At 44.1% G+C, this 27,265-nt stretch overlaps 1 protein-coding gene and 1 long non-coding RNA gene across 2 annotated transcripts; both read right to left on the bottom strand.

Annotated features, from left to right (window-relative positions):
* Positions 1-8,376: 8,376 nt before the first annotated feature.
* On the bottom strand, positions 8,377-12,450 carry LOC144781310 (uncharacterized). Its single transcript, XR_013600943.1, has 3 exons — positions 10,601-12,450; positions 9,390-10,491; positions 8,377-8,679 (listed from the first exon to the last, which is right to left on the bottom strand). It is a non-coding gene; the product is annotated as an uncharacterized LOC144781310 (long non-coding RNA).
* A 2,679-nt stretch (positions 12,451-15,129) lies between these two features.
* On the bottom strand, positions 15,130-20,469 carry LOC144783188 (uncharacterized). The gene is made up of 7 exons (XM_078662295.1): positions 20,184-20,469; positions 19,999-20,069; positions 19,824-19,892; positions 19,590-19,703; positions 19,398-19,478; positions 18,972-19,053; positions 15,130-18,236 (listed from the first exon to the last, which is right to left on the bottom strand). Exon 7 carries the CDS (start codon positions 16,525-16,527, stop codon positions 15,130-15,132), a length of 1,398 nt encoding a protein of 465 aa, XP_078518421.1. The 5' UTR covers positions 16,528-18,236; positions 18,972-19,053; positions 19,398-19,478; positions 19,590-19,703; positions 19,824-19,892; positions 19,999-20,069; positions 20,184-20,469.
* Between the last annotated feature and the right edge of the window lie 6,796 nt (positions 20,470-27,265).

The raw sequence follows: 27,265 nt of genomic DNA on the forward strand, positions 1-27,265 counted from the left end.
TCCTGGGACAAAATGACAACAGGAAGGGAGTAACAAAATGGAATGAGCGCAGTGTGGAGACAAAAGGAAAAGTGAGGCGTGCAGAGTGGAGAAGAATATCAAAAAGAATGGAGGGCTATGAAACATTTTATGAAAAATGATTATCCACCAGTGTGTGCATTCCCTACCTTGCAAAACGGAGTATTCATAAGTCTGCCTTAACCGGGTTTGCACCCACAGCCAACAAGGATTCTATTACGAACAAAGGACAAGCAAAGTAACCACACGCAAGGTGGAAGATTCGAGTGCATGAAGCAGTGTTTCACGGAAAGTAAAGTCCACATTTGTAAAGCGCACAATCACCCATAAGGGTCTCTAGGCGCTGGGGGCCGTCGGGAAGATTAAGCGAGCTAAACTAACAACAAACATTAACTTTAAGGCACATTGGAGCAACTAGATTCATTAGCTAATTGAATAGGAGATGTTACGGCACTTTTGATTTCACCAAGATATTATCATTGTATTGTTCATGAAAACTTCATTTATAAATATGATTGTAGTGTATCATGGGAATAGTAGTTTTTTTAGAACACTAGAGCGAAGTTGAGTAAGGGCGGGTCACTTAGGATGTTAATTGGCTGTCAAATAGGGGAGGAGATGGTAAATCACGGGAGGGTTTTAATGCAGCGCTTGTGAAACTTTTGGGAGACATTTACCTCGCAGCGGCGAAATGATGAGGAACATTTCTGTGTTAAAGCAGGTACGTGAGTAATCAAGCAGCAGGTTAAACTTAACAATATTCTCTAGAATGGCGAGTGTTAGAATAATGTGAGGGGGCGGATTAAGTGAAGGTGCAGAGGGTGTGGGAGACGATTGAAATACAAGGGTGATAGGAAGCAGAGTGATAGATGCATGTATCAGAAAGTGGGAGGACAAAGGGAAGTATGCAACAGTGAGGAAAGTGGGAGCATTAAAGGACAACACTTCGTTAAAAGTATGGGTAAGTAGGACAGGGAAATTCGGGAACGGAAGGGTGCGTGGAAGGAAAGGGAATCTAAAAACGAGCTTTAATGGAACAGAGTGACAACACAGTAGCTGGTAATTCGCGTTTGAGTTTAAATGCACGGTGGAGATGAGGACGGCCATATTTAATGAGGGGATAACACAGAAGGAGGCGCATTGAAACCAGGCAGCTTAATGTTTTTTGTGATAATACGAGGGGTGGTAATGAGAATGTTCTAAAATAAATGGGAAGTTGAATAAGTAGGTGAAATGCATTTTGCAAAAGCAAACTTCACATTTTGTAGAATTAAGAGTTTAATTGTGTTAATGTCAAAGTTAAAATAATGTCAGATTAATAAATGATGCTTATTTTGTTGTTTGTAGTTAACCCCGAAGAAGGGCATGTAAATGCCCGAAATGCATTGGGTTAATAAAATACTGCTTTTTGGAGAACTCCGTGCTTCTGTACTTGTTCTTGGAATAAGGTCCGGATGGACAAACTTGAACATGTGAAATAATTGAAAATGTGCACATTTCCTTGCGTGTGGAACTGAAGAGCAGAGAAACAAGTGGAATAATATAAGATGAGCTAAGAAAAATGATGATTAAAAATTGATTAAAAAACGAGTAAGATGGAACATATGACGCAAGTTTGCATGAAGCTGTGCCTTGGATCTTGGGGCGGAATGTCGCCCCAAAAATACAGTGATGTAGTACCTATGGTGCCGACGGGGCAGGGCACCACTCCTAAGAGCACGCTACCAAAACAAAAGTTGTGAATTAAAGATAAGGACGAACTCTTTTAAAAAAAGCGGTGTGCATTCCCTACCTTGCAAAACGGAGTATCCACCAGTGTGGGACACTTTTTTGTTTGGTGCCTGGGCCTAATTTTGATCCCAATCCGACCCTTTCTGATGGGCCAAGCAGGTTTCAATTCTGTGGCTCTCTGATTACCCACACAGACCTCAGCAGTGCATTGACTAACAGAGCTGAGCAGGGCTTTAAGGGGGCCGGGTCATGCCCGTACTCAGCACCAGGAGTTATAAAAAGCAGGTGCTGAGACGGGTCCCTAGCGGGCTCTCCATTTTTGCTCTCACCATCAGAGTGAAAAATATCTGAACTCTGCAGAAGTACCACCCTTCTCTGCCTTGGATGTACCTTCATAGAGACTCTTTATAGTACTTTCCCAGTCTCATCATTCCAGAACGCAAGCATTTTCAGTATTATATACAACAAAGCCATAGTTGATGCTTATTTGTCTTATGCAACTTATGCAACTAACACCAATTGTTAAAGACAAACGTCCTGGCTTGTTGTAGGTGTAATGTTACTTGTATTATATGCCTGGATGCAATGACAGAAGCAACAAAATACCATTCGGGAGACACACTATGCTAAGCACAGAGTTTTAGCCTACTTGTTTTTGTGCAACGCCCTTAATTAGATCGGCCACATAATGTACGACCGTGCATTTTATGTGTACTTACTTGAAGGTGAAAGACTGAAAAAAGTAACAGAATATATTATTTTCTTAGGCTTCCCTTTTTCCCGCCTTACTTGAAGGTGAAGACCGACAAAAGTAACAGAATATTTTGTTTTTTAACCATGCCTTTTTTCCCCATCCTCATTGCGCGAAGCCTCGCAGTTCCCATACTTTTTGTTAATGCACTTTGACCTCTGGTGCGCTGAAATTAAAATGGGTAAAAGCAGGGCACGAGTCAGGGGTACACGCTGGTACACAGCGTCCACCCACTATTTTCACAGGGTGGACGCCATCCCCCCTGCCATGAAGTTGGGCACCACAGAAATATGTTGTCCAGGTGTCATTTTCAGACACCGGCACACGTTCAGCAGCTCCTGCATGATGTCTGCTTTTCAATCTCAGCAGCAACGGGCAGGCAGTTAGGGGGCTTTTTTTTACACCTCCAGCTGTGCCAAATATAAAGGCAGAAGTTTAGGGCCCATCGGGCCTCCTTTTGATCAAATATTAGACGGAAGGCGGCCTGGAACCTCTCAATTAAATGCAAATACGCAGGAACACAGGAGAGGAAACAAAAGCACACAGCTTGTTATCTCGTCACAGATCCTTAAAAGAGGCATGCTTTTTACTTTTTTCAGTCCCCTGTATATAAGTGCACGCACTGTAAGAATGTCTGATGGGATGGTCTGTCCCAGTATTTACAGAAATAACAATACAAAGAGCACTTTTTTATTTCTTTTATACTCATCCTAATGCAGAGTCTTCCAGTGAGGTCACTTCCTGTGATGCCATGTGAGATGTCACACATCGTGACGTCATGTGCTGTGTTGGCACACATCATGCTGTCACTTGCATAGTTGAATACTGCCTAACTTGGTCAGTCCCCCCACTTCTTTTTATAGGACTTGTGCCCTGGGTAAAAGGACTGTACAAAGCGCGTTTCTCCTGACTGCAGGCACTCAACCCTCTGCGCTGCTGTACAGAGTTTCCAATTCACACCGGCACACTTGTCAATCATGCTCACTTTACAGCCAGCACCACATACAGTCTGCATTTCTGGGACTGCGAGCCACAGCATTGAGAAAGGGTGCGACTCGGGAGGAAGTGGGTGCGCCCTGCCGGAAGTAGCAGAGGTGACAGACAACCTGTATATAAATCTTGCATAAGGAAATGCCCGCCGCCGTCAGTTTTCCATCACACATAAAGTGTACATTGTAAACCCCCGCAGGAGCCCATCCTGGCTTTTTGTGGCTTGCTTCGTTTGACCAGAACCGGGCGGGAGGCCACAGAAAAGCAAATGTATATTAACTCTAAGAAATTGCTCAATCCAACAGCATGACCCTATGCCCCGAAGAAGGGGAGGCGAAAGGAGAAGCGAAAATAGAAATGCAGTTAAGCAAGCGTCCTATCCAGGGGTTCGGGTTCGGGTTTCCGGGTATTGTGAGAGGACGGAGGAGGCAGCCGCAGAGGGGAAGCGGGCGACTGGAGTGAAGTCACAGTTCCAACAGGATCATTTGTGGACAACAGATAATGTGCGCTGTAGAAAACATAAGCTATGATTTTTTTGTGTGAAGTGCTTCTCTGAGGCAGTGGCGCCTCGTAACCCAAAATAACGGCCTCTCCCTACAGAATGTGAAGACGGGCCCCTTAGTCTCAGGGATATTCATTGGCGTTGGACTGAATGGGCCTCTCTGAAAGGCTGGCGGGCCCCATGAGGTCTGGGGGTTACCTAGGCCGCAGGGGCAGCAGTGGCCTGTGGTACTCCCCTGCTATGTGGGGGAAAGTAATGCCGGGGCATATTTACTAAAATATGGCGCAACGCAGGCAACAAGCAAAGGTGCTGTGTTGCTTGAATGGGAGAAAGCTGAACTGTGCCATGTCTTCTGAGATGTCACACTCTTCAGATCTCTCCCCTCGCTAGTGCACCAGAGGCCCCCTTGTGCCAACGCAGCCACCCTTGAGCCATGATGCAAGATGTCTTCTTTACGGGCAGCATTGTTTTTGTGCAGCAAGGCATCCCTTCCTCCACAAAAACAATTCTAAGAGGCAATTCCCTCTTTCTATGCGTGGTGCAGAGTGCATAGAAAGGGGAAATAATAATGAGAAGAAAATGTATTCCTCCTCATTAAGCCATGGTCGGGGTGGCACACTATTTTAGCTCAATCCCAGGTTTACTGATTTCAGTAGGTCTGGGATTGCGTCACCATTCTGTGGGTGGCTGCACAGGAATGCCCATGCTCTACCAACAGAATGCATACTACTAAGAAATCTAACGCGACGCAATTGCCTTACACTTCTTTATAAAGTTACGCACGGCTGCATAAATCGACCCTATGCTTGCCTTTGCAAGCCTTTGCGTTGCCTTGCTTTGCCTTGTCGACGTAAGGAGAATGCACAGGGTTAGTAAATGTGGGCCTTGTGTTCAGCCAAGCTATATTTCTGCTGGCTCACATGGCATGATGAAGAGAACATCGTCTCAGCAAGTACAATTACATCATGATCGAAAGTTTCCATAGCACCTGTCTTGTCCTTACGTTTATTAAGTGAGGCTAACTCCTTCAGGAGTACAGGTGCACGAGCCACTGAAAGCTCAAGCCAGGCTCGAGCCTAAAGCCTGGTTCTGGCTCAGCTCGAGCTCGAGCTTTCATGTCAATTCCGCCTGCCACTCCCCCCCCCCAAAACAGCATGTGGTGTTAGGGTCAGAGCTTCTGACTGAGGGACTTGGGAACCAGGTTTGATTCCCGGCGTGGGCTCAACATCTTGTGATTCTGTGCAAATCACTTAGTTTCCCCAGTGCCCACAAACAATGCATGTGGTCTTGTGTAATGTAACTGGTGCTCATAAAAATATAAAGCACTCCGATACCTTGGGGTCCAGTTCGTGCTGTACGTTAAAAACTGCAGAAGAATGCACTCAGAGGTAAAAACTGCCTTAATAGGAAAGACAAATAGGAACCCATTGACTGGCTAATTTGCACAGAGTGAAACCAGAAACCCGGATAAAATGCAGCTTCCCCACCTAAATTGTGTGATCTTAGGCAAATATTTTATTTTTCCAAACCCCCTTTTTTTCCCTTCATTGTAGCATATTACAGCATTTTTTTTTCAAAACTGCTTTTATTGAAAGATTAGGCAAAGCATAAGTACAGTTCTCCACAAACAGGAGGATACTGTCCACAGTATACACATCGTAGAATGACTAACAGGCCTAAATTTAGAAGCACCCCCCTCCCCATCCCACGTCCCCCACCCCCCAAAAGGCCAACCCCAACTTCCTTCCCCTGCTACCCACCCCTTATCCCACCCTAACCCCGTGCACGTGTTCGCAGTTCAGATACGTGAGTAAGGCAAGACAGGTGTCAGATAACGTCCTAGGTCCCAAGGTCCCCATCCAATGGTGGCACATCATCTATATCGACTGGGGGTTCCAGCATCAGCTCTCTATAGTCTGCCCACCGCTTCCAAATCTTATAATGTTTCCGGGGGCACCCCCTGGCCTCAAACACAGGCCCCATAAGAAAATCTAATCCCGCCTTCCAGGCGCTAAGTGGGGGGGCACGGTCGCTCTTCCAGGCTCTTGCCAGATCTCGTTTAGCTACAACCAACCCCAGGAACAGGAGGTGGCGTTTGTAGATGTTTCCCCCCACATTCTCCAGAACATGAAGGAGGCCCAGTCTGGGTGTACGAGGGAGGTCCCACCCCAGGACTTCCGACAGACAATTCCACACCCCATTCCAAAACCGGGTCAGACCCACACAGGACCATACCGTGTGCAGTAGCGTTCCTCTTTCAGTTCCACAGCGTAAACATTCCGGAGCTGCAATGAGGCCCGCTCTCCACAATCGCTCCCTAGTATAGTATGCCCTATGTATGTATTTAAATTGTATAAACCTGAGGCATATAGCTATGGCAGCCCCGCGGGGGGACTCAAGGGCCTCCCTCCAGTCATCCTCATCCAACGGGCCTACGTCTGTCTCCCAGGAGGCCTTCAGTGACAGGAGAGAAGAAGAGCAGTGAGTAACCAGCGTTCGATATATTTTGGAAACCTTCTTGTCTCCCAGGTCTCCCATGAAAAGTTGGGCTTCAACCGGGCTAAATTCAGGAAGCTGGTCCATCCCCACCAGGCTCGGTGCGAGAGCATGACGAAATTGTAGGTACTTGAAAAATTGGGTCTTGGGCATATTAAATTCGGTGCTAAGGTCTTGAAATGATTTGAGCGCAGTCCCTGTGAGGACATGGCCGAGTGATGAAATCCCGATGGCGTCCCAGCCGCCAAAGCCTGATAGGGAGGCCAGTGCTGGAAGCTGTCCGTTTTTCCACAGCGGAGTTTCGGCTGTCAGCCTGCCCCACCATCCCATACGGCGCAGCGCCTGTCTCCATATCATGAAGACCACCTGGGTGACCTGCGGCAGTGCCCTTCGCTGTCTGGCCGAGTACAGCAGCGTGTGTAGCGTGGCATCTTCCATCAAAAAACGTTCCAACGCATACGCCGGGTCACTGTGGTCACCATACCACCACTCATTAAGCACCAGTAGATGCGAATCCTGGTAGTAGGACAGGAGGTCGGAGGTAGCCAGTCCGCCACAGTATGTGGAAAGAAAGCAAGTCCGCAACGCTACCCTGGAGGCACCTCCGGCCCACAAAAATCGGCCAAGTACCGAATTCACCCGACGGAACCACTGTGGGTCAATCCTATATGGGTGATTCTGCAGTTGATACAGGAGCCGTGGCAGGGCAACCATCTTAAAGATGGCAGATCTGCCATAGATATTAAGGGGCATGCGTGACCAGGTCTTGATGTCCGATTGGACCTTGTCCCATACCGACAGCACGTTGCGTTCCCATGCTACAGCAGCAGAGTCCGACAGGAAGACACCTAGGTATTTTAGACCACCGACCGCCACCTGCAGAGTCGAGGCCCAGGGATATGTCTCCGGCTCCTCACCCAGCACCCACAGGGTCGATTTACGCGGGTTGAGGAAGAGTCCCGAGACCTCCCCAAACATTCGCATTATATCCAGCATGCGAGGGCCAGAGCGGGGAAGATCGGTCATAAAGAAGAGGACATCATCCGCATACAATGCGATACGGTCCGAGAGTTCCGCCCCCCCCCACAAAACCTCGATACTGTGTATCGAGACGCACCCGCGCGGCCAATGGCTCCATGGCCAGCGCGAAGAGGTATGGAGAGAGGGGGCATCCCTGACGGGTACCCCTAGCAATTGGGAACTTCTCAGAGATCGCCCCCGCGATACGCACCGAGGCGGTGATGTCTGTGTACAGCAGTCTCACATAAGAGATGAACACCGGTCCCAGATTGAGAAGCGGCAGGAGGGCAAAGAGGTAGGTCCAGCTGACCGAGTCAAACGCTCTGTCAATGTCTGCGAGCAACAATGCCGCCCGATCCCCGGTCGTCCCAACCGCATCTACCGCCGCCTGTGCACGCGAATGTTGTGTCTCATCGCCCGATGCGGCATAAAGCCTGCTTGGTCCGGGTGGACCAGATCTGCAATATATGGGAGTAGGCGGTTCGCCAGTGCCTTGGCCAGGAGTTTGGATATTACAGCATTTTTGAATTGGTGAGTTCAAACTACCAGTTGCACAAAACTACCGCTTTTAATAAGCACTTCTCAGTACAATGCTATAAGGTACCCTATAAATGTCAAAGTTTCCACATGTAAACCTTTTTTTTTCAACTTTAGAGACACGTTATCATATTTTACGTTGTTTGTTTTATGATTTACATCACTCATTTTCAGGGATCGGCTAATTCACGAGCTCTAAAATGCAAGCCAGGCCTTTTTTTTTGCAAAGCAGACAGTAGTGAACTAAATTAATAAGCCAACAAACCCAAGGGATCCATACAACTGAATAAATAAGTATTGTGACATGTAATAGAAACTAAACTAATTTTTTATGTATAAATTGATTTTTTTGCTTTAATTAAATTATTTTCTTCATTTTTGGTAAACATTTCCTATATATAAATATACATATATTGCTTTAAAAAGTCAGTGATAAACATATTTATAATCCTAAATATATGTGAAGATATACTATATTACAAATAAGAAAAGGGGAAAAGTAGACAACACAAATGACACCGATGTTAATTGGGGCTAAAGGAGTAAGCAAAGCGGTGGATGGAAACTCTACGCGCGTTTCGGCATTTGCCTTCTTCAGGAGTCCGTCATTTGCAATAGGACATTGGACACAACACTGAAAAACAATTAAAAACATGTCACAAACTTGTGTTCTAGTGGAGTTGTACAATTATTATATATACAGTGTAACAGTCTTGGGCTTAGGTCAAGTTTATATTGAAAAACACAAAACAAAGTTATCATATTCAATGTACTCTTGATATTTACATATGATACATCAGGGAGCGGCTATATATACAAGGGAGAGTATTACTTTAGAACTCATGGGGTGATCTGTTATATAATACATTGGTACTATGAACATACTTTGATTTAAGAACATAGAGTAATCCAATACCTAATTGAATTAATGCTATATACATATATACAATTTAAATCAGCTTCATTTTTAGATTTTATTCCTTCTTTCTAGAGAGAGAGATTCCATGATCTATTATATGATACATTGGTATTCTGAACATACATTGATTTAAGGACATGAAGTGATCTGATATCTGGTTTGCTTAATACTCTGTACATATATACAATTTACATCAGCTTCATTTTAAGATTATCTTCCTTCTTTCTAAAGAGAGAGATTCCATGAATGAAAAAGATAGCAAAAGAGACAAAAAGGAAAAGAGAATCAGGCGTTAATGTCTAAAAAGTACTACATAAACGTTATTGCATTTGGTTATGCTCTTCTTACCCCATGGTGAATGAATAAAGAAATTTGAGCTTTGAAACAAAGGTTAGGTTGGAGATACCTTTGTATTAACTACTTACATAGAAATATGGAGGCACACTATTTGTGGTTTTATTCAAGATAGATAGTTCAGCTAGGGGGTATCACTTCCATTGCCTTACTGGGTTAAGGAAAGAAAAAAATACATAGTATGATAAACCTTGGCAGGGATGGAGTAGACAATTTATAAAGAAAGTCCTTTTATCAGTGTGATATTTCGATCACCGATTTACAATTGAGTTACCTGTTACTCTCATCTTTTTAGTAAGTATAATGCACTAGCCTATTCATGCAATGTAAATTCACTTACTGCACTACATCTTGTTTATATCTATCATAATCAGCCTACAGTTTTAATATCAAAAGAGAACTGGTTGTAAATGAGAGTGACTATTATATAACATATTAATGTATACAAACCAGACTGACATTGGAGGACATAATATTATAAATTATGTTTATTGTACCTTATTGTCATATAATTCTTATTTATGCGCTTCTTTGGGGACTTGCTGACAAATTGGAGTTGATAAATAAGAACAAGGCGCTATAATGAATGAAAAGATTTGTATATAATATTAGCAGTAAGGGGAGAAAAACAAGATGTCAGCGTATCGGCATTCTGGATATAAATGAGTAGTTACCCTCTAGTGATTACCTTATTCTTAAGTAGCTGTGACTTGATGTTGTACGATGTCTATAAAGAGTCACAATAGGCAATTTGTTGGAAACTACGACGACTGATGTGTCCAATAAGATATAGTATTGCCAGCTGTCGGGATGAAATTATTTAATATTAGTTAAGGATAGAACTATATGGCATTTGTAACATTTAGACTAACTATAGATCGCGTAAGACCTGCTGCAATTAGGGTAAACGAAATCTATTTACCTGTAATAATTGCAGATAGTTCTTAATAGGTAACTGAGAGGCTCGAAGCACAGCCAAACCTTCAAAATACTAATGAGTAAAGATAGGAACAAAAGAAAGAGAAAGCGTTTTATCAGAACTGCCTTTCGAGTCAAGTTGAGCAATGTAGTTTGTTAGACTAAAGCACGGAGCATACCTTAACATCAACAAATGCCGTGATATAAACAGGATACTGAATATTGTTAATATGGGGACTGGAAGCGCTGGCAGTCCTTAAAGTTTGAGGTAACTGCGAAGAGAGAGAAGAAGGAAAAAAGTGTCAGTATATTGAACTTTATTTATATAAGACTATAGCAATGCTGTTGCTAGCGTGAAGCGTACCTTCTTGTCAGCTAAACGCCATGGTGTAATGGGGTTCTGGATCGTGTCCGTCGTCGTGGCCAAACCGAAGCAAAGGATGCCCAGTTTTTTTGCTACTTATATATCCCCTGTGCTATTAAGTGGAGCCAGGTGTATCTGATATCAAAGAGGGCGTGTAGCCAGACAGGGGATAGTTCCGTACTCACAGGGCGTCACAAATTGCCAGCAGGGACCAATGAGGACGCGCTAGTAGTTCAATGATAGAACTACTTGAAAACAAGAGATATTGGGTATCGCGAGACGTTTCCCGTCCATATTTATATCCAGGAACCAATGAGCACATGTCAGTAGTTCAATGATAGAACTACATAAAAACGAGAATTATTAGTTCTCGCGAGATATTATAGCACAATCAAGTAGTTCTAAGACAGTACTACGTGAATGGGATGAAACAATTAAGTAGCGACCAAAATTGGGAATGCTTAGAGAGATGTAAAGTAATACTTAATATAGCATTACACGTAGATTGTTATTTTTATTTAGATTGATTACGGTATGTTAAAGTAAGCCGAACGTGCAAAGAGGTATGCTGTGGTAAAAGCCATAATTTTACAGTGGTGGATAAGTGATGCAACCTGAGAATATGAGAATATAGGGCTGGCTAGGAAAGCTCTACTATATGGCTTAGGAATCAGAGAATGTTATATTGTTTATCGGATCTATCAGTCTCCATCGTAATCAATATGATTATTCTTGATCTATGAGACATCATACAAGCTAGTCTGAACGTGCAGAGAGGTCTGCAGTAGTAAAAGCCATAATTTTACAGTGGTGGCTAGGTGATATGGGGCAACCTGAAAATTCAGGACTGGCTAGGTAAGCTCTAATATAGAGCTTAGGAAGCAGAGAATAATATATTATTTCTCGGATCTATCAGCCTCCATCATTACCAATATAATTGTACTTGATATATGAGACATCATACAAGCTAGTCTTTTAGATTATTGCCTGCTCCCAAGGGATCTCTAAATTGAGACCCGTAATAGTTGTATCCAGAGAGAAAATCCAGTACACCTCTCTTTTTTCGAATCTTATATGGGCATAGTCCTGCTCTGGGGTGCATATTTTCCAGGATATACCATCTTATATCCTCCGGGGAGTGACCAAATTCTAAGAAATGTGCCACCAGAGGGGCATTGATTTACTTTGTGCGCACTGCAGATTTGTGTTCTGTTATTCTTTTATTGATTGCTCTAGACGTTTTGCCTACACATCCTTTCTGACATGGGCATAGTATTAAATATACTACGTTTTGTGTTTTACAGTTTGTCATTGTTTTGCTAGAGATAGTTATATTATTGAATACAAGGTCTTTCCCTTCTATAGCTTGTGGGCAAATCTTGCAGTTACCGCATTTGAAGTTGCCTGTAACTGGGTTTTCACTGGTTATACTTTTGTGCGAATATCTTTTTCTCTGGCATTCTTGATCTTACAATTAGATCTTTTATGTTCTTGTTCCTTTTGTAGGCAAAAACTGGTTTCGGTATGTGATCTTGTTTGGACTTATTCACATTTAAAAGATGCCAGTTGGAACAGATAATTTGTCGTAACTTGTCATTCAACAAGGAGTGTCTGGTGACAAACACTAATTTATCATTTTGTTTCGTGCCTTTTTCATGTAGGATGGATTGACGATCAAAAAATCGTGCTCTTTTGAATGATTCCCGCACAAGCCTGTGCGGGTAGCCACGATCCTCAAATTTCTTTTTCATGACTATAGAGCGTTCGTCATAATCCTGTAGTTTAGTGCAATTGCGCCGTAATCTTAAAAATTGGCTGAAAGGAATGCTATTTTTTTGTGATGCAGGATGGAAACTGTGGGAAGTTGGCCTGATGTGCAGTGTTCACTATTCTAGTGATCACTATATATCAGTCCAAACAACCCTTATTGATGATTAGTTGTAAGTCAACCTTATAGACCAGCTATCCTAGTAGCATGGATACGAGCAGTCTAAGGCTAAGACTCTAGAGGGCGTGTTAAGCCAGCTGTTTCACCATCACATTACCCCTTGAACACCCAGTGAAAGGACACCACACAAGTGTTATGAAAATAAACAATGTATTTATTAGAATCACAACAACCCTGTACTCTTTATGAGGACAGGGTGCTAAGCACACAACAAAACTCTTATGAAAATACTTAAGTTAGCACGTTATACACAAATGCCCGAGGGGCACGAAAAACCATATACTTAAAAAGTGGAATGCGAAATTACTAGCAGGTAAGTACAGTACTAATAGGCTTTGGACTCGCTAGGACTTGACTATAGAATCGTTAGATTACTTCTAGGAGGCCTAGGGGACTCGGGTGCAGAGTGTGCACTCTCACGCGGGATGCGGGACAAAGTCTATGGGAGCTAGTAAAGGCAAAGTTAGTGTTCACGGGCGAACCCGACCTGGTAGGAAAAAACAACAGTGGATCCTGACCCTAGGATAGTGAGGCTATGCTGGGACACCGAAGTGCCGAAGTTACCTAGCCCAGGGGCTGCAGCTGCATAGGTCTGAAAAGACGTCGGGGATCTCGTTGCCGGACCAGGAGCCTGGAAGGAAGAAGTTGCTGGCAGGCGACCAGTGAAGAAAAGTTCGATGGATCCAAGCCTGGATCAAGGAAGAAGAAAACCTGAAAGCAGAGGGGACCAAGTTCTTCAATCACTAGCCAGTGATTAAGTGGGCACCATGATGGCACCGGGCGAAGTCACCGCAGTCAGGTGAGTGGGCGCTGCTGGGCTCTGCAGTCTCTCGGACCAGGAGGCGTTGTCGGCGACCAGGATGGAGGTGCGAGCTGTCCCACGAAGGTTCTTGCTGTCGACGTCGCTGGACCCAGGATTGGGCAACAAGTCTTGGCAAATGCAAGGCCCACGCGGTGGACCTAAAATGGCGTCTTGGGCGGACCAGGAGGGTCCAGGGTACTTCTCCGATGGAGGGAAGCAAGGGCCAGTCTGGAGCAACCAGACTAGCAGCAGAAATGTCGTCGGGCGTCGTCGGGAAGGCCACAAGCCAGCGGGCTAGTAGCCAAACAACGCGGTGAGCAGTCAAAAGCAGAAGGGCCCCACGCAGATCGTGGAGATGCTGGGGGGCTGCACTTCGGTGCTGGAGCTGCTCAGGGTCGGGGCTTCTCGGACCCCAAAGCACTCACCAGGAATTCACTCGGCGGGCTTGCTGGAAAGAAGTCGTGCAGTCTTGCAGATGGCCGGTCCCTTGAGGTCTCGTCGCACCCACGGTTCTCAGCTGGGCTGTAGAGGTGGGTAGAGGTCAGAGGTGCCAGGGAAGCCGGTTCTCGTCGAGCTGGGCAGTCGGATTCCGGAGGAAGGACTTGCAGCAGACCGCAGAGTTCTTAGATGGTGCCTGCGGATGCAGGGTGACTACTCCTTAGTCACAAGGGAGAAATCTTAGGAAGAAGTCTTGAGTTCCTTTCGTGGAAAGTAGTTTCAGGATTCAAAGATGATCTGATTTGGAAGGGGGCCAGTTCCTACCTTTATCCTGTAAAAAGGGGCTGGCACGCGACTAAGTCCTGCCCTAGGGGTGGGACTAGGAGGGGGGTGGTTACACCCACTTCCTTGGCGGGCTTTTCCCCAGCACAGGGTCTGGAGTGACCCTGGAACTGGTTCCAGCCAGCCTATGCACAGTGAGCACCGGGGTGCCACGTGCAGTCACCTTCCTCTAAAGCCCTGCCTACCTACAATACACAAAACCCTGTCTGGGACGGTGCTGGCACCGCCGCTGGCAGGAAACCCTTTGTCCTTGCCTCCTGCTCTGGGAGGACTCCCAGCAGCAGGAGGGCAGACTTGTGTCTCGGTGGCAGCATCCATTTTGTGGAGCTGAGGCTCTGTTTGACTTTAACCGGGGTTAGGGGTTACATACATGTCGTGTCCCTCTAGAAGGGTGGAATGCTAACCCCGTCGCCAGAATTGGCGAGGGGTTAGTATTCCAATTCGTATGACACCTTACTCGACATGTTTTGATAAAGCGATACCAGAGTTGGCATATAACCGCGAGGATTATAATGCACTTAAGAGTATATGGTATGCGATATCATGGAAACGGCTAAGGGATGGATCCCGAAAGCCGCAGACAGGCTCAGCTCATGCCAGAGCACCATCTCACACGATTCCAAGCACTCTGCCTTCAGGATTGTTAAGGCCTGCCATAGGAGTGCCTGACAGGAGATCTGTGTGTCCATTTTAGGGTTAGATATAGGTATACTATATCTAAAGCAAAGGGTGAGTACACCACCTTGCCCCAGCTGTCGTGCAGCCAGTTGTGTCAGTTTAGTTAGTCAGCCCAGGGGTGGCATAATACATGCTTCAGCCCCTGGGAGACTTCTGGGTACACCTCAGCCCTGGGTACAGGGACTTGGAGAGGGCCCAGTGCCAATTCAGTACCTGAGTACAATTTGGATAGAGAGAACAGCTAGGCTGTGGGTCTGATTAGCAGGCCCACAGCCAGGGAAAGTCGTAAACCAGTGCAGCAAAAAGCAAAAATCTGGGTGATCATAGGATTGCAGACCCTACTCTCCTACAGAAACTTTTATAATGGAGCAAAGTATTGCGGGCAGTGGGCTTCACATATAGATCCACAAAAATTTGGCCTTGGTCATGCTTGATGGTTATGTCCAAAAATTCCATATCGATGTTACTAATATGGGATGTAAATCTGAGATTGCGGTCACATGCATTAAGCCATAATATAAATTCATTAAGAATATCCTCATTGTCATCCCATATGAATATCACGTCATCGATATATCTCGACCAGTGAAGAATTATTTCAAAGAATGGGGAGATTTCGTTGAAAACATGAATATTTTCGAATTGTGCCATGTAGATATTCGCTATAGTAGGGGCGCAAGATGCGCCCATACTAACTCCTTTGGTTTGTTTATATAAGTTTCTGCGAAATTCGAAGACATTCTCCTCTAGAACAATCTTGAGGCAGTCTAAGATAAAGATCTTGTTGCAATCAACTTCATATGTATTGATGAACCATTCTGTTGCCGAAATGGCACCATCGATGGGAATATTAGAATATAAACTTTCCACATCTAGTGTCACTAGCCATTGTCTTTTTTCATTAAATGCTGTACCTTCTAACAGATTGATAATATGGCCAGTGTCTTTAACATATCCCGGTATTTTGGATATGTATGGTCTCAAGATGGCATCTAGATATTTTGACAGAGGTTCAGTAATACTACCTATGGTATTAACAATAGGGCGAAAGGGTGGATCTACTTCATTCTTGTGAACCTTCGGTGTTCCGTACAAGCAGGCCATTCTGAGCTTTGATACATTTAAGTAATCATATTCTTTTTGACATATATCACCACTATTTAAAGCCTTGGATGTCAATATCTGTATTTTTTGTCTGATTTTGGCAGTGGGGTCTTTTGATATTGTATTGTAAAAGACATTGTCATTCAGCATGTTTTCTATTTTTGCTGTATAGTTGGAAGTGTCAAGAATAGCAATACCTCCTCCTTTATCACATCCCTTCACAGTGATGGAAGTGGATTCTTTCAGAGACTTAAGCGCACTATACTCTTCCAATGTGAGGTTGTAAGGAGTTTTAGGTATGTATTTAGTAACTGCTCTTAATTTTTTCATGACTATTTGTTCAAAAATATGAATTTCTGGGGTCACTTGTTCTAGAGTGGGGGTAAAAATTGACTTCGGTGCTAAGCCGGATTTGTTGTTTTCCCCAGTACTGTTTTCAGTATTAGAGAAGAAATCCATAAGTCGAATTTTTCTAAAAAAAGACGTCATATCACTAAACAATTCAAATTTGTTAAGGCCAGAGTGTGGTACATAGCTAAGTCCTTTAGATAGTAATAAATATACTCCCTGGTCAGGTGCCTGGCTACTAAGATTGAAAATAGGGATAGTTGTCATTCTCTCCAGTAGCGTGCATTGCGAGTTTCTAGATACCTGTTTGGATTCGTTTGTTGATGTTCCTGGTATTGGAGTTGATGATCCGGATAGTGAGACTGATATTGTGGTGGGTGTTGGGGTTGATATTGTCCCCTTTGTTGGTAAGATTGGCGAGGTTGATATCCCCCTCTGTATTGTGGTCGATAACGGGGTCGCCAATTGCCCCTGCTCTGTGGGCGCTGTCCTAAAAAAGTAGATCTGGATCTCTGATTAAATTGATATCCTTGGTTATGGTATGGAGAGGAGCTTCCGACGCTGTCCGAATCAGAAGAGTTAGAAAAAGTAGTTACTTTTCGATTCCTCATCTCATTAGGTTCATTTTGAGGGTTTGATGGATTGGAATCCATATATGAATAGTATCCTTCTGATAGATATGGGTATACTTTCTTTATTATAATATTTCAGATCTTTTTGAAATGTATCTAGTTTACGTTTGGAGAGGTAGTCAGAATAGGAATTTAATTCGGATTCTACTTCTTCCAATCTTTTTTTGATATCTGGTATAGTGTCTAGTGATTTGATTTTACTTTCTAAATCCTGTATCTCTTGTAGTAATTCTAATAACACTGTTTTTGCTGTCTCAACTATCAGCATCATCATATCCCTCGAGCACCTGGTTGCAATAAGAGACCATTTTTCTAGAAAATGTTTAACCTGTATGAAAAGGCCTGGAATATTTTTAATTTGAAGGACTTGAGGGATAACTCCGGCCTTCAAATAATCAAGGATATATTTGCCATGTAACTCAATGCGTCTGGACTTTTTTTGAGATCTAATCATTTTTGTAATTCTTCATTGTGACTGGCATTAGATGTATTGATATTATCAAAATTTATATCTGCACCAACCATGGATACAAAGTCTTCTTCTGTAAACCCAAAAGATTTCATATTGGCCATAATGGTTCACAGGTGGGAAGGGAAATATTTGGGAAAAAATTCAATAACCAAATAAAAACTAATGTTCTATTAGGAAAAAGAGGGGGGTAGATAGGAAGTAAGTAAGTAAAAGAAACCAAGGAAAGATAAATTAAAATATAAAGTATATATAAAGAAGAAAAACACCTAATACATATATGTGTTGGTAAACATACAATTCTGAAATAGCATATATCCTACAGCTGCTCCTAAACGAACTCAGATATCTGAAAATACTGAAAACCCCTCAAGGAACGTCCTTGAGTAACACAATTTGAAAAGAAGGGGACCTCTACTATTAATGCATTCACTACTTGTAGGGAATAATATGAACTCTTTTTTGCAAAGCAGACAGTAGTGAACTAAATTAATAAGCCAACAAACCCAAGGGATCCATACAACTGAATAAATAAGTATTGTGACATGTAATAGAAAATAGAAACAAAACTAATTTTTTATGTATAAATTGATTTTTTTGCTTTATTTAAATTATTTTCTTCATTTTTGGTAAACATTTCCTATATATAAATATACATATATTGCTTTAAAAAGTCAGTGATAAACATATTTATAATCCCAAATATATGTGAAAATATACTATATTACAAATAAGAAAAGGGGAAAAGTAGACAACACAAATGACACCGATGTTAATTGGGGCTAAAGGAGTAAGCAAAGCGGTGGATGGAAACTCTACGCGCGTTTCGGCATTTGCCTTCTTCAGGAGTCCGTCATTTGCAATTGGACACAACACTGAAAAACAATTAAAAACATGTCACAAACTCGTGTTCTAGTGGAGTTGTACAATTATTATTATATATACACAGTGTAACAGTCTTGGGCTTAGGTCAAGTTTATATTGAAAAACACAAAACAAAGTTATCATATTCAATGTACTCTTGATATTTACATATGATACATCAGGGAGCGGCTATATATACAAGGGAGAGTATTACTTTAGAACTCATGGGGTGATCTGTTATATAATATATTGGTACTATGAACATACTTTGATTTAAGAACATAGAGTAATCCAATACCTAATTGAATTAATGCTATATACATATATACAATTTAAATCAGCTTCATTTTTAGATTTTATTCCTTCTTTCTAGAGAGAGAGATTCCATGATCTATTATATGATACATTGGTATTCTGAACATACATTGATTTAAGGACATGAAGTGATCTGATATCTGGTTTGCTTAATACTCTGTACATATATACAATTTACATCAGCTTCATTTTAAGATTATCTTCCTTCTTTCTAAAGAGAGAGATTCCATGAATGAAAAAGTTAGTAAAAGAGACAAAAAGGAGAAAAAAGGAAAAGAAAAAGAAAGAGAATCAGGCGTTAATGTCTAAAAAGTACTACATAAACGTTATTGCATTTGGTTATGCTCTTCTTACCCCATGGTGAATGAATAAAGAAATTTGAGCTTTGAAACAAAGGTTAGGTTGGAGATACCTTTGTATTAACTACTTACATAGAAATATGGAGGCACACTATTTTCGTGGTTTTATTCAAGATAGACAGTTCAGCTAGGGGGTATCACTTCCATTACCTTACTGGGTTAAGGAAAGAAAAAAATACATAGTATAATAAACCTTGGCAGGGATGGAGTAGACAATTTATAAAGAAAGTCCTTTTATCAGTGTGATATTTCGATCACCGATTTACAATTGAGTTACCTGTTACTCATCTTTTTAGTAAGTATAATGCACTAGCCTATTCATGCAATGTAAATTCACTTACTGCACTACATCTTGTTTATATCTATCATAATCAGCCTACAGTTTTAATATCAAAAGAGAACTGGTTGTAAATGAGTGTGACTATTATATAACATATTAATGTATACAAACCAGACTGACATTGGAGGACATAATATTATAAATTATGTTTTTTGTACCTTATTGTCATATAATTCTTATTTATGCGCTTCTTCTGGGACTTGCTGACAATTTGGAGTTGATAAAAAAAGAACAAGGCGCTATAATGAATGAAAAGATTTGTATATAATATTAGCAGTAAGGGGAGAAAAACAAGATGTCAGCGTATTGGCATTCTGGATATAAATGAGTAGTTACCCTCTAGTGATAACCTTATTCTTAAGTAGCTGTGACTTGATGTTGTACGAGGTCTATAAAGAGTCAGAATAGGCAATTTGTTGGAAACTACGACGACTGATGTGTCCAATAAGATATAGTATTGCCAGCTGTCGGGATGAAATTATCTAATATTAGTTAAGGATAGAACTATATGGCATTTGTAACATTTAGACTAACTATAGATCGCGTAAGACCTGCTGCAATTAGGGTAAACAAAATCTATTTACCTGTAATAATTGCAGATAGTTCTTAATAGGTAACTGAGAGGCTCGAAACACAGCCAAACCTTCAAAATACTAATGAGTAAAGATAGGAACAAAAGAAAGAGAAAGCGTTTTATCAGAACTGCATTTCGAGTCAAGTTGAGCAATGTAGTTTGTTAGACTAAAGCACGGAGCATACCTTAACATCAACAAATGCCGTGATATAAACAGGATACTGAATATTGTTAATATGGGGACTGGAAGCGCTGGCTGTCCTTAAAGTTTGAGGTAATTGCGAAGAGAGAGAAGAAGGAAAAAAATGTCAGTATATTGAACTTCATTTATATAAGACTATAGCAATGCTGTTGCTAGCACAAAGCGTACCTTCTCGTCAGCTAAACGCCATGGTGTAATGGGGTTCTGGATCGTGTCCGTCGTCGTGGCCAAACCGAAGGAAAGGATGCCCAGTTTTTATGCTACTTATATATATATATCCCCTGTGCTATTAAGTGGAGCCAGGTGTATCTGATATCAAAGAGGGCGTGTAGCCAGACAGGGGATAGTTCCGTACTCACAGGGCGTCACAAATTGCCAGCAGGGACCAATGAGGACGCGCTAGTAGTTCAATGATAGAACTACTTGAAAACAAGAGATATTGGGTATCGCGAGACGTTTCCCGTCCATATTTATTTCCAGGAACCAATGAACACATGTCAGTAGCTAAATGATAGAACTACATAAAAACGAGAATTATTAGTTCTCGCGAGATATTATAGCACAATTGAGTAGTTCTAAGATAGTACTACGTGAATGGGATGAAACAATTAAGTAGCGACCAAAATTGGGAATGCTTAGAGAGATGTAAAGTAATACTTAATATAGCATTACACGTAGATTGTTATTTTTATTTAGATTGATTACGGTATGTTAAAGTAAGCCGAACGTGCAAAGAGGTATGCTGTGGTAAAAGCCATAATTTTACAGTGGTGGATAAGTGATGTGGGGAAACCTGAGAATATGAGAATATAGGGCTGGCTTTGGCCCCTTTTAATTTGCTGGCTTGCCCATCTCTATTCAGGAGCCAGTAAAAGTGCAAATCAAGCACTCTTTTGGTTGAAGTATACAAATTCTGCACGATAAAATGCTATCAAGATAATGAACACGCGGGTTTAGCCAAGCCCCCTACCGCTGTAATACTTATTAGAACTATTTTTTGTTGTTGTTCACGGTAAGAGACAGGTCCGCTGCTCAGTGCGACCAGAAAAGGGACGGTTTAAGTAAAATAAATGGTTATAATTGCAGATGGAAAGGGTATGCTTGTAAATGAAGAAATACTGCCATCTATAGGCCAAAATGAAATTAACAGCGTATTACAACAATTGTTCTTAATATGTTCTCAAAATATAAAACGTTAAGAATAACGACCCAAAATTACCTCGAGATTAACCCCAAAGCAATTAATGATCCTAAAATCAACATATGAAACCCAAGTAAGTTCTTGGTACAGTGACATTCAAATACCACTAACCTTCACCAGCCACTCAAACATTCCACCCATGGTTCATCATCACAAGGTCTGCGATTCAACACTTGCATCCACGTCAGAAGGACACTTGAATGGAGGTTGGGCTTCAGGAGGTCGTTTGAAGGTAAGTAGCTGGGTAAGATGACTAAATGACAACCATAACAAAGTGGCGGGGTTCTACAATACTTCCTAACCAAACAAACATTCTCCTGAAGTTAGTCAGTGAGGGTGAGTGTCCAGTGGTCAGAAGCTCCTCCTTTTGGCGGTGGTGGTGGTGGTGGTGGGGGGTGGTGGTGGGGGGGGGGGGCAATGGAGGTGGGGGGGGGGTCAGAAAAAGAGCACCCACATCAGATGTTAATTTGAAACATAGGTACCATCAGTACGGTTTTCTCTTTTCTCTGTAAGTTGTGATATGGCAAGAATGACAAGTAGAACCATAAACTAAGCCTTGGTGTTTGACCCTGACCAAACTGAAGGTCAAGGCATAATATGTTTGGCCGCTGCATGGCAGCTCTTACTGGTCTTCCTATCATCTAAAGAAAATCACTTCGTTTTTTGAGCTGTGAATTGCAGATAATTTGTGACCATCTAGGTCTAAATGTCAGTCTTTGCTTGGGTTTGGGGTGTAGGAGAACGTGCTCGTCGGCTGGGTGACATTTTTGTAATATTAGACTGACACTTGCAACCACACTGTTGAAAGAAGATCTGTATTGTTAAAGGCAGTGGGCAAATATCTTCGGCAGGGGGAATGGTAATGTAATGCACTTGATGTAAAAGAGCCACATTTTATCTGTTGGCATTGTTGTTTTTTTCAGGAAGGACTGGAACCATCTCCATGTGGTATCTGAGGCTCTTAACATGGTGGACAGACATGCTGCTAAAATGTAGTGTTCCTCTGTTTCGCAAAAGTCCAGGAGAGGCCTAAGCTCAGAAGCAAGAACATTTCAACTTCATTGATAAAATCCATCTTGCCATTGCAGGAGGACAGTCTTTGTCCCATTAAGTGGTTTAAAAAGTGACTGGAGTGATTCCTACGTAGAGTGTATTTCGTAGAGGTCGGTGTTGCCTGCATTGGAGGGTGTTTGCTAACGAGGGACTGCGAGGACCAGCAGCCCACTGCCAGATCAGTTGCAGCCTCTTCCCTCATTGTTCCCTCCTCTGCCTGGACAATGAAATACTTCTTGCGGCCCCCGCTCCGCGGGAGCTGCTCGTAGAGGTCGGTGTTGCCTGCATTGGAGGGTGTTTGCTAACGAGGGACTGCGAGGACCAGCAGCCCATTGCCGGACCAGCTGCAGCCTCTTCCCTCATTGTTCCCGCCCCTGCCTGGACAGTGAAACACCTTTCGCGGTCCCCGCTCCGCGGGAGCCGCTCGTAGAGGTCGGTGTTGCCTGCATTGGAGGGTGTTTGCTAACGAGGGACTGCGAGGACCAGCAGCCCACTGCCGGACCAGCTGCAGCCTCTTCCCTCATTGTTCCTGCCCCTGCCTGGACAGTGAAATACCTCTTGCGGCCCCTGCTCTGCGGGAGCCGCTCGTAGGGGTCGGTGTTGCCTGCATTGGAGGGTGTTTGCTAACGAGGGACTGCGAGGACCACCAGCCCATTGCCGGGCCAGCTTCAGCCTCTTCCCTCATTGTTCCCGCCCCTGCCTGGACAGTGAAATACCACTCGTGGCCCCCGCTCCGCGGGAGCCGCTCTTAGGGGTCGGTGTTGCCTGCATTGGAGGGTGTTTGCTAACGAGGGACTGCGAGGACCAGCAGCCCACTGCCGGACCAGCTGCAGCCTCTTCCCTCATTGTTCCCGCCCCCTGCCTGCACGAATATACTTAACTCCTCTTACCAGCATCACGGGACGCGCCGGGCGAAGCCCGGGCCAAGGGCGGGCCCGTTTTAGCCCGTTCAAGACCGTGAAAGACCGGACCGGGCCACCCCCCTTGGCTATTCCTGCGAACAACGAGGTGCGTTCTGGGGCCTCCACCAATGCCGGTTACATTGTTATACGCTAATTTGAACAATGACGAGCCGAGAGACCAGGAGTAAGGCAACGTCTTCAGGCACCTATGTGGCAGGTACTTTGGACAATTTCCTGGTTAGAGCGAATTCGGTTTTATCACATGAAATAACTATTTTAGAGCGACGACTCTCCCAGGAAATTGACAATGTTAAGAGATCCTCGCTGGGGCACATAGCTAATGCCAGAACCCCTGAAAGGCGCATGGTTTCCCCCACTGTTGATTCCCTAAGCCAAGATGTCTGTTTGATAACCACTGTTTCTCCGAAGCCCAGGAGCAGCCTTGTAAGGGGTAGAGATTCCTTGCCGGCTATCCCTGAGTCCATCCTAGTGTCTAACATCTCTGACAATTCGCTAGTTGATAGCCAACCTGAGCTCAATACTCACCAGGTAAGAGGAAATAGGGAGGGGGCCGTCCCAAAAAGAAAACGCAGGGCTCAGAAAAGCGGGGGGAAAAAGGCGAAGTTAGCCAAACATTCTAGCCACTCTGATCCTATGGCCCAGGCACATGGCAAGGTGGTCCCCCCTGCAACCAGTGGAATTAGTATATCCTCCACCCTGAGCTCTCCCACAGGTATGCTTAACAATTCTAACACAGGTGGGGCAACTCTGGCCACGGTAGACCCAATGGTTGCTAATATAGGCTCCCTTTTGAAGACCCTGCTGGGCCCTCTAAATGCTAGACTTGCCCAAATTGAGCTTAGGCTAACAAATCTAGAAAAAGCTGCTGGGGTCATGGCTGATTGTTTACAAACAGCTAAAATCACGCAGGGGAAGCCTGATACTAACGAGGGAATTGTATTTGTAGCTAATACTCATCCCACAGCAACGACACTCCCCACAGTTCAGAGCCTCCCAGTAAGAAACAACCATTCCGCCCCTCCTGCCAGCCCCTTGAGGCTGACCAAAAAGCCTACTTTGCTCGATGAGCGAAAAAATACAGAGGGTAACACACTGGGTAAGAAAATGGTATTAGACCTACCTCCGGAAGCAGCTCCCCTTGTAGTGGTCTTAACGGGAGTTCCTGAGCTTGATACTCTAGCTGTTGAATCATTTGCATCACTTAAGAACAAAGATGCAAGCTGGATGAATAAAAACAGACCCCTCCCACCACATACTTCAAGTGAAATTCTGATGGTCAGACGGGTTACCTGGGTGGGCAATACTACTAAGAACATTAGTGGGGATTGTGTCCTGGTCAACTTCAGGGACCCCAGAACTGTTTCCCACATCTGCAATTGGCCAGTCGCTGACCCCGATACAATTATTCAGTCCCTCCCACTGTCCTTCTTCTATCCGCCTGACACTTTCTGTCCCGGTCCAGGGTGGCACCTAGAGGGCAGAGCAGGGGGACTAGGGATAAGGCTCGTAACACCTATATGCCTTCCCTGTACTCTAACTACAATCGGTACAGCTGCCTGGACCAGGTCGACTGACTACAGCATAATTGCGGAGTAGTAGGTCGACTAGGGACATGCGATGGTTCTACTCTTAACTTAATATATCAGAGGGGATCTGTCAAATGTATGAGTGAAGAAGGGTCTCAATGAGCTGTTCATGGGGAGAGTAAACATCTAAGACCACTGCCATGCGTACTCTCGGGATCCAGTAATTGTGAACTTCAGACAATAGGCCCAAATACCCTACATATTCAATTAGCGAACAAAACTAAAATAGGATCTTGCTCCCCATTTCAGGGTTCTAGTATGAATCCCGACTCACTGTCAATATTGACCTGGAATTTGGCAGGTTTGTGTAACAAAATGGCCTGTCCAGAGTGGGGCTCTTTTATAGATAATAATGATGTGTGCCTCTTCCAGGAAACTTGGGCTAGGGAGGAACAACTACGGTGTGGCTTTGCCTCATTCTCAGTCCCGGCTAGGTGGGGGGGGAAGGGTCGGCCATCCGGGGGCCTAACAATCTGGGTGGGCACCCACCTGGGTTGCAAAGCCAGGTCTATGAACACTCTGTCCGAAGATGTACAATGCGTAGTCTTAGAGTGGCCGAACGCCTCAAGGCTCGCATTGGTCAACGTGCACTCCAGGCCTGTGAATATTACAAGCGAGTCCAGACCATTGAGGAGCTTTCACTATTTCTGAACACCATTCCTCACGGTACTTCGCTTGTAGTAGGGGGTGACCTGAATTGTGACTTCGAGCCACTCCCGGGCTTGATGGATGGCGCAAACCTGGAGGAGGACGAGCTCTGGAATATACCATCAATAGAGGGCCCTCCATCACGGTCATGGACCCCCTTAGCCGTCCAAATCATGGCTCTTACACTTAGCCATTCAATTAAGGCCTGTAATGGACGTGCAAAATCCGATATCCCCCCCCAAATGCACTTTCAACAAGCCTGGCCAAGAGTCACGCCTGGACTACATATTTGTTGAAAGTTGCGCCTGGGCGAAGGTCCTTGATTTCAGGGCCACTCCCAGATTAGAGAGCGACCATAACGCATTGATCTTGGAGCTTTCCTCTCCTGACATTCATAAAGACAACTGTATGCCTAACGATGCTCTGGACTCAAGGGCGGTTCTGTCTAGCAACAGGCGTAGAGTTAGATGGGACAAATTGGTAACACATCCTAAACAACTGGCTGAGCTTTATGCTCAGATTGTCCCTGTACTGGAAGCTGTTGGTGCTTTAATTATGCAGAATTCCACCGCTGATACACATCAAAAACTAGGGGACCTCCATCAGGAGCTAACTTGCACCTTAGCGGAGGTTCTTAATCCCCTGGCGCCAAAGCGGGCAATCAGGGGTATTAGAGCCACATGGTACAATTCCGCCTGCAGAAAGGCGAAGACAGATCTGCTACGGGCTGTGAAGCAAAACAACAGTAAGGCACTAATAAAAACTAGGAGACTGGAATATAAGCGGCTAATTCACCATGCCAAGATCGAATGGAACAATGACAACTGGGCCACGCTAACGTCTGCCCTTAAAACAAGAGACGCTCAGAAATTCTGGTTAACTGTGAACACGGGGCTGGGCGAACTTCTCCCGGCAGATGAACCAAACATTGCTGCAGATGTGTGGGAGGATCACTTCCGCACCCTGTATGGAGGGGCCAATGCCGAAAGTAATAGGGACCAAGGGAGCTTGCTGTGTATCTTCATTGCCGCAACTAATGGGGACCCCTTTACTGAGGGAGAGGTCTATGCAGCAATATCTAAGTTCACAGCGGGCAAAGCGCCGGGGTTGGATAAACTCCCAGGCGACCTATTCAAGCATGAACCTATGGTCTGGGCCCCCTACTTAACGGCTATATTCAATGCAGTCCAGGGGGGAATGGCGGTCCCTAGTACTTGACTGGGAGCAGAGATTGTCCCCATCTTCAAGAAGGGCTCTCCTCTCCTCCCAGCCAACTACAGGCCTATCAGCCTCATTGATGTGCCGCAAAAGATCTTTGCAAGGCTGATTTTAGACCGCCTCCTGGACTGGATTGAGGAGTGTTCAATTCTGAGACCCTACCAGGCAGGGTTCAGGAAGAATACATCCTTTACGGACCAAATTTTTTGCCTGACCCTAATATTCTGGAAAACTGTCAGAATTGAGGGTGGTACACTCTACACTGTCTTTGTGGACTTACGTGCGGCGTTCGATCTGGTCCCACGGGGGAAATTATGGACTAATAATGCGGCTCCACAAGGAGAATTTTGCACAGGTCAGGTGTGGAAAAAACGGCGTATTGTCGCCAAGATTCCCCGTTGACAGGGGGGTGAGACAGGGCTGCGTGCTGGCACCGACCCTGTTTTGCCTCTATGTCAACGGGGTAATCGCCCACCTGAATGCTGTACCAAACAGCGATGCCCCCAAGCTCGCTGGTTGTCAGGTACCTGCGATTATGTTCGCAGATGATACCTTGCTATTATCCAAATCCCCCATGGGCATACAACGTGTGCTGGATAGCTTTGAGGCATTTTGCCTCGA

This window comes from Lissotriton helveticus, chromosome 9 (assembly GCF_964261635.1).
Source record: "Lissotriton helveticus chromosome 9, aLisHel1.1, whole genome shotgun sequence".
NCBI classification, from domain to species: domain Eukaryota; kingdom Metazoa; phylum Chordata; class Amphibia; order Caudata; family Salamandridae; genus Lissotriton; species Lissotriton helveticus.

Excerpts from the sequence above, each read along its gene's own strand:
- LOC144783188 (XM_078662295.1), bottom strand. The coding sequence starts at position 16,527 with ATGACAACTATCCCTATTTTCAATCTTAGTAGCCAGGCACCTGACCAG.